The 13,303-nt window shown below is 35.9% G+C and overlaps 1 protein-coding gene across 1 annotated transcript in view; it reads right to left on the reverse strand.

Moving 5' to 3' along the window:
• The window catches only part of LOC111150534 (dystrophin), a 2,087,545-nt gene that overhangs the window by 1,506,579 nt on the left and 567,663 nt on the right, over positions 1 to 13,303 (reverse strand). The window contains exons 10-11 of the mRNA XM_022508030.1: positions 2,042 to 2,230; positions 966 to 1,147 (exon numbers count right to left, since the gene is read on the reverse strand). Coding sequence (XP_022363738.1) covers positions 966 to 1,147; positions 2,042 to 2,230 — 371 coding nt within the window. The remainder of the gene's footprint in view (positions 1 to 965; positions 1,148 to 2,041; positions 2,231 to 13,303) is intronic.

Here is a 13,303-nt window from a genome sequence, read left to right on the forward strand (position 1 = left end):
ACTAGTATCTCCTGATTCGGAATACCAATATTTGTGAAAATTCTATCCTATATAGGCTTTATTTTTTCTTTCAAAAGACATGAGTTTAAAAATGTGTTTTCCCCATTGTATTGTCACATTATAATTTAGTACTGAAATAGCAATCTTCCCAGCATATCTAATGAGTTTCTTTGGTCCTATTTTAAAGCTTTTAATCTTCATAAATAATAGCTAAGTAAACTTAAGGCACTTGGACAATTCCTTTAGCTTAATGTATTCAAATCCATGGTTGGCACTTCATTTCTTTTCATTTAAAAATAAATCTATCTTGTCTCAATAGGCTTTACATGAATACACACACCTAACAATATAAATCAAAGCAACACATCCAGAATGATGAGATCTACTTGTTACCTTCAGAAGAAACACACCATTTCCAGAAATGTCTCAAAAATTCTTTTTTGATAAAGCCAATATATATTCTTAAGATAATTCACAACCATACAGTAGTTGCATAAGGATTTCTGAACACGGATGAGAAACAGTTTTTTTCAAGAGGATTTCCTTAAACACATGAGAAACTATTTAATATTTTGAGAGCTTTTCCTTCAGAAGAGAAGTTTCCTATCAACTGTACCTAATAGGTGATTTTATGTGCATGGCTTCCCGTTTATACTTCCATGCCTTCCAGAGTCACATTTTAATTTTTGGAGAAAACTGAGAAAATGTTATCTATGACACCAGTTTTGGCAAGTTTTAAAGCAGAGTTCTGTAGATAATGATCGTTCTACCCAACATTTCCACATTAATTACAAAAGTGAAAAAGAAAATGAAATGGACACAAAAATCCAACCAAAACATCCCTAAAAAAAGAGCTATATGCCTGGGAAGCCAACTGAGAATCCCAACTGAAACAAGAAACTGCATCTAAATAATAGTAAGATTCGAAAACTTGCTATTTTTAGGAATTAAAAACACAGACTTACTTGCTTTGTTTTTCCATGCTAGCTATCCTGAGGCATTCCCATCTTGAATTTAGGAGATTCATTTGTTCTTGTACTTCGCTTTCTTCATCTTCTGATAATTTCCCTGTTCCAATCAGTTGACTTCCCAGTTGTAGAACATTACCAACCCGTCCCTGATGGGATGTTAAATCCATCATGAACCCCTGACAGGGAAAGAGGAGACAGAAGTTGATACTTTAGATCAATCCTTACAGTTTTGAATGTTATTTTTTTTTGCAATTTTAAGTTTGTAGCCCATTTAAATTATATTCCCAGTAAAAGGCTTTCATTTTTTTAATTTAACAAAACCCAATACTGTTTTTTTAAAGATTTTATTTATCTGACAGAGAGAGAGAGAGAGAGAACAAGTAGGCAGAGTGGCAGGCAGAGGGAGAAGGAGAAGCAGGCTGCCCGCTGAACAAGGAGCCTGATGTGGGACTCAATCCCAGGACCCTGGGATCATGACTTGAGCTGAAGGCAGCCGCTTAGCTGACTCAGCCACCCAGGTGCTCCCCATACTGTTTTTAATATGAATTAAGGGCAATTATTAGCTTAGGTCAACTTCTGCAGAGAAGCAGATCCTGATATAGGGATTTGTGTGCAAGTGCCTTACTAAGTCAAATCTCCTGGGGAGACCCACAAAAGAGCCAAAGTAGCAGAAAACAGGATAGGAAAGGGGCGGAAAGCAAATGAGTTTGTCATTTCAGGAAAAGTCTCCCACTATGCGTAGTACGGCCTGATACCACACGGACACTCTGGAATGTAAGTTATATCTTAGCACTGCCTTGACCCAAGAAAAGTGAGCTAGGCTCTCATATACCTGGCATAAGTCACTGGCAAAAATCAAATCTCAGCAACTTCAAGTGTCATTCTTCAAGGCAGAACTTCAAATGCTGGCTGATGGAATCCCATGCCCATAAATATTTATCAGTTTTCATCTCAAAATAAAAACTGAATTACCAAAACACAAGGATTTATAGAGTAATTGAGATAACAAGAGAGACTTGCCATTATGACAAGTCATGAGCTTTGTTTCATCAATCAATGTTTTGCTTTACCTCATGAGTATGAAACTGTTCTTTCACTTCTTCTACATCATTAGAAATCTCTCCTTGGGCTTGCAATGTGTCCTCAGCTGAAAGAAGCCATGAGAGTACTTCTTCTAAAGCTATTTGGTAACTGTCCAGGTTTACTTCAGTCTCCATTAATGAACGGCCAAATGACTTGTCTTCAGGAGCTTCCAAATGCTGAACAATAAAACAAATTGGGTGTTACACAATTAGTATCTCTGCAGACTGTTCTAATACATCATACAATCAAGCAAATGAAATATTTAAAATGCTAGAAATGTCCACTTGCATTATCAGAGACATGAACAGCAGGCACATACAAGAGTCAGTTTGCATTTTAACATCTCACAAATATACACTCCAATTCTTAAATGGCAGTTGAAGTCTACTTCAAATTAATATTTTATTAAAGCTTTTCTGGATTATTATAAGGAATGAATTAATACATCATCTCTTCATGTTATATTTTAAACACTACTAATTTTCATCCATATGTAACTCTCCTCACTTCATATTTTCATTCCCTTACATATACGTATTATTGGCATTATGGTATTATTACAGATTTTTGCGATGGTATTAAAGGAAACATGTCTTCCCAAGAGATGGGAATGAAATATTTCTGAAGATCTAAAGAGCAGAAAAGTAATCAGTATGAAAATTAGTGGGAAAAGAAGGTAAAATTTAAAGAGAAATGCCTCATTCACACATCTGAAATTTCTAATAGTATGATGACTTCTATAAATTAAGCTTCTATTTCCAGAAGACCATGGTTTCAGTAGCAAGACACCATCTTAGGAGAAGTAAAATATGAAGTATTTGCTTCCACGTTTCATTAGAAACCATGAAGCTGAGAACAACAGAGACAAAGTGGCCATGATTCTAAAAAGAAGATCCAGGCTACCTCTGAAGGCACTGCTAATAGGGGACCAGTTTTCCATTCCCACCATCCTCAGTCCACTACCTAGCTCAAAGGTGTAGAAGAAGCAGGGAGACTGATGGAGAAAACTAATGAGAAAAGATTCCTGTGGATTAGCTAGAGCACTATGCACGTCTGTACCTTCTCCCCTCAAGCCAAGTAATGGAGACTTTGGAAGAATCACCTGGAGAGGGTAGGGTAGTTTCCAGGATGGAATACTGACCTCTAAGCCTGGCTATATGTCAGAAGGGATTCCCAAACTATGGAAGCAGTACTACCAAGTGACAGGAGAGAACTCTTAGGACAACCTCTGTGTCTGCTGCTTTAATATTAGGGCAATTGTCAATGGTCAGAATTTTAGCAAGTAATAAAATATGCATGAATTTTTCTTTAGTTTAAATACACTCGTGGTAGGGGGCTGGGCTTCAAAAATCCTAAGGAAGACTGCACTCGAGAGGGTTTTCTGCTGAAGTAAGGGACAGAGACAAACTGATGATACAGTTAAGCAGAGCAAAGATATTGGAGAAATATTCAGAGAGGAATCTTCTGTACACCCCCAAAGAGAACAAGCAAACACTGGACCCTAACAAACAGGGTTCTGCAAAGGAAACAAAATACAGGGTAGAAGAACCAGAAGCTACTTGGAAGACTGCATGATTGTGCCTAGGAAAAGATCCATCCTTTAGATGGCTTTCCTCTGACATGTCTGCTTTGAATTTCTAGTTCCTCCCAACACTGGGCCTTATCCCACTGAGCTGCCAGCACCAACCTAACTGTGCTCTTCTGATAAATGCTCCAACTTGAAAGCTTTATTATTATAAATTTCTTCTACTATTAAGTAAGGACTTAATAAGATGAAAAGACATATGGCAGCATGTGGTGTAATATTTTCATCAAGTGATGTACTCTTCATTTGTTTGTAGAGAACTGGCAGAAATATGTCATCCTAAGTCAAAATCAGCCCAACTCTACTATCTTGCACAGAACATAAGTACCCTGAGAGAGCTATCCCCATGGGCCCACCTCAAGGTCAAGGCAAATTTCTGAAGGTCTTAGGAATCTGAACAGATTCCATGATGTATCTCTTCTCTCCACCCCTAAGTACTATTAGTAATAAATAACGAAGTCAGCATTAAGAGGAGAAAAGTCACAAAAAGGTAGTGTGGGACATGTATATAACAGGACCAGCTTCATGGTTATGCAATCTGAGAAGCTGTGTGGTGACCCAAGGCTCAGAAGGACACCTTGCTTGTTTTATCTGCTTCTTGACATTGCCACCTTAAAATCCTTAATAAGTTTATCTCTGAAAGTGGGTAATATAAGTGAAGTTCAATAAGGTGACAAAGTGTGCACGTGTGCAGAGGAAGTAAGTACAATATGTGTGTTCACCCCTATTTGCATATAGTGTTGCTGATGTTCCATGGGCAGAGAATGCTGGTAGACACATGACATATGGGGATCTAACAACACCAGAGGCGAGTGCGAGGTAAGTGAATGAGTGAGGGCACTAACAACCCCGGGAACTTGTGCTTTCTGTGTGAACCAGAACTTGCCTCCAATGCAGAAAGAAGACAGTTCCAAGAAAACATGAACAACCAAAGAGCCCTTCGATATCCTTTCTTACTCATATTTCTTTCCTGTATTAGCCAACTATTTAGACTAAAATTCACGACAGAGAAAGAAAGGGAAAGGGCAATCCATGGTTCCTTGTCCTTTTGATCCTCCCTCATCTGAATGCTGAAAGTAGACAATATTAGTAGGATATGCACCCATCAAGAAGTGAAATAAAAACAGCTAAGTTAGTTGTGCAGCGTTTCCACATTAAGAATGAAATACATAGGCACATATAAGCTACAAAATACAAATTGTGTAGTGCTGGTGATTCTGCATGAGTTACATGGTCTTATATTTGTATTTACAACTGCAATTGCACAATATAATAATGAGCAGTAAAACTCATGCTAATACTTTAAAATTTTAATTTTAACTTCAGTTTGAAGTTAAACAGCAAATAAAAAACACAAGGGCAAGTCAAGAAAGAGAGACCATGGAATAAAGGAAACAGCTTTATATTTTAATTTTAACAGCTCTTTCCTTCCTGCTTTTTGAACGAAGGGTTCTATATTTCATTTTTCACTGTACTGCACATCATGCAGCCAGCCCTGTGAGTAGGTTAAAAAAAAAGTACAATTCAATTCTGGATATTTTGACTCCTCTGGGTTACAGGTGAGAGGAGATGGGTGTTTTATTACTATGCACAGTAGAATGTGGGTGTAAAACCCAGGGGCTGGGAGGCAGTCAGTGTTTGAATCTTGACTCTGGCCTGAGGTCTTGTTACCCTGGGATGGTTATTTAGCCCCATCATTAGCCTTAGTTTCTTTCTATGTAGAACAGGAGCAATTACACTTTCCTAAAAAGACTGTGGTAAGAATTGGAGAAGAGTATATAAAGTGTTTAGCAGAATGTCTGACCTTGTGCAAAAACCCAATAAAGTACATGATAACTGTAATTATTTTTGGATTCTTATATACATAAGAACCATTATGAAACACAACCTGCTCCAATATTACCTTCTTAAGTCACTGGTCGGACTGCAAAAACCAGAAAATTAGTGTAGGAAAAAAGTGATCCAAAAAACTTCTATGAGTAAACATCAAATAAATCAAACCTTTCTGAAACTTGAACATCAACCTAACTCCTACATAAAAGTTCTAAAAATCATTAATGATCTTGATTTCAAATTATCTTCTTTGAAATGATCAACTGTAAACAACACTATTGCTCAAGTAACACACCACTACATTTTCCCAGTGTATGATTTGGATTAGAAAAGTAAACATTCCCATCAACAGATAAGTGGATCAAGAAGATGTGACATATATACACAATGGAATATCACTCGGGCATAAAAGAGAAGGAAATCTTGCCACTTGTGACAACACGGGTGGACCTAGAGGGTATTATGCTAAGTGAAATAAGTCAAACAGAGAAAGACAAATACTGTATGACTTCACTTATATGTGGAATCTAAAAAACAAAACAGAAACAGATTGATAAATACAGAAAACAAAATGGTGGTGGTCATTGGGGAGGGGTGGGGAGGGGAGGAGGGTGAAATAGGTGAAGAGGACAAAGAGGTACAAACTTTCAGTTATAAAATGCATAAGTCACAGGGATGTAAAGTACAGTATAGGGAATACAGTCAATAATATAACACTGGTGACAGATGGTAACTAGACTTATTATGGTGATCATTTCATAATCTATATAAATGTCAAATCACCAGTTGTATACCTGAAACTAGTATAATATTGTATGCCAACCACACTTCGATAGAAATAAAATAAAATAAACACTTCATTATTTACTGATATTTACAGAGGCTTGAAATTTTAGAGACAATTTTAAAAGTCAAATCTTTATAGTCAAGGACATGATATCTAGTACTCATAAATTCTGAATCTATAAGTTTTGTTTGAGGATGTTCATAAAACAAAAACTTTGCAGAGACAGCCTTATTAAAGCTAAATTCAAACATGAATAGGTTGTGTAAAATAACACAAATAACTCAATTAATCATTATTTACATCTATAAATTCAATTCTACATATATACATGATTATGGTCAAAATTGTCAGCTGGGCTCTGAGTAATTCTTTCTTTGTCTAGAGCACTACTTTTCAAATTTGTTAGTCATGATCCATCAGTGATTCATGAAATCATTTTAGTGGGGCATGTTAAGGAATATTTAATGGGTCATGACCAGGAATATTCTATTTAAAATTAAATAAAACAAATAAGTCCATGTCATTTATATTAAGGATTAATATTGTTTTGTGAGTTTTTATTTCAGATACACATATCTATGTGTTGATATATATGTTCTAGATCAAGATGAAAATATCATTTTCTGTAGTTCATGAAACAAAATTGGAAACAGTTCAAGAATTTCAGTATAGGAAAACCCATGACAGAAGAAATGTACTTGAATTTCACCTTTGCACATTTTCAGTAGAACCCATGGAACAAAACACATTCTTTATAAATCCACCTTTAACAATGGTGGTTCCCAAGCCCCTTGAGAACTTTCCAGGTGTAATCCAAAATTGATCCCTATATGTGGAGGGTTGGGACAGACCAAATAAAGATGTAGGCCACCCCAGGTTTATAGATGGCAAGTTTAATAAGCAAAGGAACTTACATACAAGTCTTGTTTATATAGAGACCTTAACAATGTTCAGTCACATATACTGTCCGGATGGGCTCAACATTAAATCACTTTCTCAAGGGTGCATCCTTGGAGGAGCTCTAGAAGTGAGGAAGGCAAGTGGAATACACATTCCAAGGTCAGGGGAGGGTGTGAAGAGACAAAGGGCCTCCAACTGCCATGGTCCAGCTCAGGGGTCAACAGGCAGTCATGTCCTCTCAATGACCTCCCCCAACAAAGAGAGAACTTAGAGACACGTAGAGAGGCTAACACTTTTGGTTTCAGCTCCTCAAAATACATATTATTTTCCAAAGTATTTCATATTTCACCTAACCTGGTGGCTAGTTCATACATACAATGGCATCAAAGAAAATTTTCGAGGAAACTTGATCTTTGCTTTTCATAGACCATCTGTGCATAAGGAAGAGGTAACAATCATTTCATGAAGGAAGATGCCAGTATCATCAACTGGAACTATCCCCCCACCCCAGGCTTCAATCTTATTTTAATTTCTGTCTTTATCACAGTAGTTTATGTTTCTTTGCAGTACATTGGGAAAATGATGATTCAGATGAGAGGCATAACAATGGATGGATGAAACAATTCTGGTTGTTTTCAACATTAAGAACATTAAATTTATTCAACATTACCCACAGACTTCAGAGGCTTAATGATTGCATTTTTACGTGAAGACTTAAACAGATTTTGTCACCTATGTTCCTTTAAGATGGTGAAGATGGTGCTATTGCATAAAGGTGGAAGAGGAGAGAGGAGAAAATGAAGTAATGAGAGAAGACAAATGAATCTATGTGAATCCTGCAATGTCTAGGACAAACGTCTGGAAACTGATTTCCAGTGACAGAAACTGCTATAATAAAATATAGAGCAACAGCCTTGTCACTACTCCCTGCATAACTTTTTTTTTAAACCCAGTTTATTATTTGTCTGATCTTGGGTAAGTTATTTAACCTCTAGGCATCTCAGTTTCCCCGTCTGTCAAACGAAGAAAATAAAAATATACCTCCATAGGACTGTTAAAAAGATTATATGATATGATGCATATAAAATGCTAAGCACATTCTAGTTTCCAAGAAATGTTCCACAATGCCTGTATCTGGGGACCAATGTTCATTGAAACGGCAAATGCCTTTTATGAGGAAACACAGTTGAATGAGTTATGTGTATTTTTAGAAGCACGATTTTGGCAATTCAAACAAGTCATCAAATGGCTACATATAGGTAGTGAAACCAGCAATCCAGCAAACCACAAAGCTCTTAGAAAAATAGCTGGGACGTTTCCAGAGGGCACAATCTATTACTCAGTAGTTTTATATTTCTGTTGAAACCAATCTATTTTGGCAACTTCCCCAAATGCAACTTTAAAGTGTGAAAGGATTTTTAACCTGGATAAAAACAGTTTTATTGTTCTTGAATGTATAAACACTTCAAGAACATTTGAAAATTTTACCTCATAGCCCCTTTAAATGTGTCATACTTTTTTATAGAGTCAATTCAATGCATGGATGGTGAATTTTTTGGTGCAGTCTATAATCTTTTTATTCTTCAGTGAAAGATTATTTAAAAGCTAAAGGATTACAGAGGGATAGCCAAGTGGTTCTTTTACTAAATAACAGGAGAATAGTTCACAGGAACCAGGATTAGTACGTGGAAAAATTCTCATGACATTTCCACTGTGTTTCCCCAGAAATATAACATGTAAACCAGAGTATTATTTAAAGTATAAAAAAATGACTACAGAGTGATTTATGAGAAATTAATCCATCATGCAACACTGTACATGACATTCAATCTAATCATACCATTAAATAGGTGATTTTTAATACTGCTTATGTCTCAAATTCAGTTCCACATTAAGCCCTAATGAGGATTTAGAAAAAAAATATGGTCTGCTGTTAAGGCAATATTAAAATAACAATCACAACAACAACAACATCTATAAAAGCAATAACAACAGCTGTTATTATTTATTGGGTACTTAGTGTCAGTCAGTCAATTTGCTAGGCACTTAATGTGCACTATATCATTTTTTACCACATCAAATCAGCAGGACAGATCATAGCAGGGTGAGAAAGTGGGAGCAGAAAAATTAAAGAATATGCCAAGGCTCACAATGTTCATTTGCTCTTCTGTGATTTCAAACCAACTTGATTGGATTACAAACACATATCTTTACCACAATTTGATACATCTCTATAAATGAAGAAAATAAGTTCAAAATCTATGAAACAGGGAGATGGAAGGGGATGGAATAACTGGGCGACAGGCACTAAGAAGGGCACGTGATGTAATGAGCACTGGTGTGATACGCAACTGATGAATCACTGAACTCCATCTCTGAAACTAATAATATACTCTATGTTAAGGAATTGAATTTAAATAAAATTAAATTAAAAAATAAAGAATCTATGAAATAGTATCTCCATAAAATATCTTAGTAAGACTTCTTAAAAGTAAAATAATATATATATATATATATTTATAATTTATCTGTAACTCTGTGTAGTGATAGGTGTTAAATAAACTACTGTTGCCATTTTACAATATTGTGAATCATTATGTTGTATGCAGGTGGTGTACACTTAAAACTAATATGATGTTATATTATAATTACATCTCAATAAAAACAAACAAATACATAATAAAATTATTAGGGTAAGTTATAGCTCAGGTTCACCAAAAAGAAATGTTATTGAACTAATATTCTAACTCAAATCTCCTTAGTCACTTGGGAAGGATTTCATTTTCCTTTTTTTTTTTTTTTTTGCTTTTATTTGTTTGACAGAAAGAGACACAGCGAGAGAGGGAACACAAGGAGTGAGAGAGGGAGAGGGAGAAGCAGGCTTCCCGATGAGCAGGGAGCCTGAGGCAGGGCTTGATCCCAGGACTTTGGGTTAATGGTCTGAGCTGAAGGTAGACACTTAACTGACTGAGCCACCCAGGTGCCCCAAGGCTTTCAATTTCAAATGGCAACTGTATTACAAGTTGTCTTATGCCAAGGACATAAGATGAGTCCATTTAAAGAATGCTAAAAGGAAAAGTTGATAAGAGATAGTCAAAGCCATTCCATTCAGCTTATAGTTCAGCTAATAAATTTTGCCTTGAAAAATTATCTATTTTTTTTTTCTTTTCTTCACTTCCACAATTTCAGAGTCAATGGTTTTGAAACCACTAAAAAAATAATACCTGGGTCCCATAATGTTAGTGAGTCAGGAATCAAATGTAGAGTTTAGAATAATGCTTGTAAGACAAAGACTGATATCACACAGATCACACTAAAGAAGGGAACAACAAAAGGCAGAAATGTGATACAGCCCAGGTGATGGTGCAGACTCCCTTATAAGACAGAAGAAGATGAGCAAAAAGTAAAGTAATATCAATATTTTCTAAAGGAAGACATGTGCCAAACCCAACGTTTGAACCCTGAACCTTCTACAATTCCTATCCCTTGACTTTCATTTTTAAGATCAGCTAAGCTGATTTTCTTCACTATTACAGAATGTTTCACAGAAATGTTATATGCTTAGCATGCTCTGCTATGTGTGTGTGTGGGTGTGGGTGTGTGTATATATATATATATATATCTGTTATAAATATATATATGTTTCAATGTGTATATATAATTACAAAACACATTATTCCCTATATATGTGTAATATATCCATATATTACATACACACACACACATATATATATATAATGAAAACTATTAACCAAATACACTGACACTTAAATGGTACCCCCCAAAATTTATAGTTTGCTTGAACACATATAACAGTAAGCTATGAAAGAAAATTGGTTGTTATGTATTTTTGTTTTATTTCATAAATGATCATTTATAGTATTCTCAACTATTTAACAAGTATATACTTAACTAAATGTAAAGTTATCACATTAGACAATCCCCAAATCTACAAACTTATCTACACTTACACTGTCCTAACCTCTTCATTTAATATTTTAATGGAAAATCTTATTCTTCCTATTATATAATCCAAGGATCCTTAAACCTTAAAATTTTTCTGTAAAGGGCCAGATAATGAGTATCTTCAGTACTGAATCTCACTGCAAGCCAGTTGCACCTACTGAGATCTATCATTGTAGACTGTAGCACAAAAGCAATTGTAGATAATATATAAGTGAATGAGCTTGGGATTGTTCCAATAAAACTTTATTTGTTAAAAAACAAAAAACAGGTGCAGACTGATTTTGACCCCCAGGTTGCACTCTGCCATCTCCTATAATCTATTTGCTTCCCATATTAAATCTCATGCCTTTTCATGGAATCAAGATCCTCATTCCATTTCACAGAATCATTTCTTTTCACAGAATCTGGAACTTGATTATCTCTTTTCTGACCAAGCTCTCTTCCTCAAACTGATCCTAGCAGGTTGCTTTCGCACTCTACTATATGTCCAAGCTAGTGTCTTCTAACAAAATTTCAATGCCTTCCCTGGCTCCATCCCTGCCCTGTATGTAGCAATGTCTCAAAGGCATCATGGTACAGAGAACCAGTGCCTGCCCTCAGGGAACTTCAAGTCAGCCTCACTTTGAAGTAAGATAAACCTGAGTTCTATTCCTGGGGCTCTGGAATTTTTAAGTACTGTGTGTTTGACAAAGCAGTTTAACCTCAGATTCTTGGTACACACCTGCAAAGAGATATGACAGTATTAACATAGAGTATTGTAAGGCTCAAAGATAATATACACAGACTTTTTATTAACATTCAGCATCACCCCTTCCCATTCAACCTTTATAAAATCGCTTCCATTGCATTATTGTTCTTAGTGCAACACAGAACAGATAAGGAAGAAGTAATAGCAACAAAAGGAAGGTTGTCTAAATGTGAGACTTGAAACCATGAAACTCCTAGAAGAAAACAAAGGCAGTAAGTAACCTCTTTTAAGTAAGCAACACTTTTCTAGATAGCTCTCCTTAGGCAAGGGAAACAAACAAACAAACAAACAAAAAAACTATTGGGAGGACACCAAAACAAAAAGCTTTTGCACAGTGAAGGAAATCATCAACAAAGGGTAACAGGGTTTTGAGGAGGGCACATGCTGTGATGAACTCTGGGTGTTATACTTAACTAGTGAATAGCTGAACACTGCATTAAGGGCTAATTATGTACTACACAGTGTCTAACTGAACATAAAAAATTATTAAAAATTAAACTGTGTTTTGCATTTGGTTTTTCTCAAAACAAAAACAAGTCAACCTACTGAACAGGAGAATATATCTGCAAATGATATACCCGACAAGGGGTTGATATCCAAACTATATAAAAACCCTATACAACTCAACACCAAAACAACAAACAATCTAATTTAAAAAGGGACACAGGATCTAAAGAGATATTTTCCAAAAAAGACATACAGGTGGCCAACACACACATGAAAGGATGCTCAACATCACTCATCATCAGGGCAATGCAAATTGCAACCACAATGAGATAATACCTCACACCTGTCAGAATGGCTAGAATTAAAAAGAAAAAAAAAACAAGTGTTGTCAAGGACGTGGAGGAAAAGGAATGCTTGTGCACTGTTGGTGGGAATGTAAATTGGTGCAACCACTATGAAAAACACTATGGATGGTCCTAGACAAATTAAAAATAGAAATATCATATGGTGCAGTAATTCCCCTACTAGGTATTTACCCAAGAAAATAAGACTAATTCAAAAAGAACAAATTGGTGGTTGCTAGAGGGGAGAGGCCTGGGGGGATGGGTAACATGGGTGAAGGGGATTGCAAGATACAGGCTTCCAGTTATAGAACAAGGAAGTCATGGGATGAAAGGTACAGCACAGAGAGTTCAAGTCAAAGGTATCAAAATAGCATTATATGGTGAAAGATGGTAGCTACACCCATGGTGACCAAAGCATAATGTATAGAGTTGTTAAATCACTCTGTTGTACATCTGAAACTAATGTAACATTGTGTGTCAACTATACTTCAATTAAAAAGAGAGGGGATTGAGGAGAGGAGTCAAGATGATGGAGAAGTAGCAGGCCGAGACTACTTCAGGTAGCAGGAGATCAGCTAGATAGCTTATCTAAAGATTGCAAACACCTACAAATCCAACGGGAGATCAAAGAGAAGAAGA

The sequence above is a fragment of the Enhydra lutris genome, unplaced genomic scaffold (genome assembly GCF_002288905.1).
Source record: "Enhydra lutris kenyoni isolate GAN:26980312 unplaced genomic scaffold, ASM228890v2 scaffoldscaffold23, whole genome shotgun sequence".
Classification (NCBI taxonomy): domain Eukaryota; kingdom Metazoa; phylum Chordata; class Mammalia; order Carnivora; family Mustelidae; genus Enhydra; species Enhydra lutris.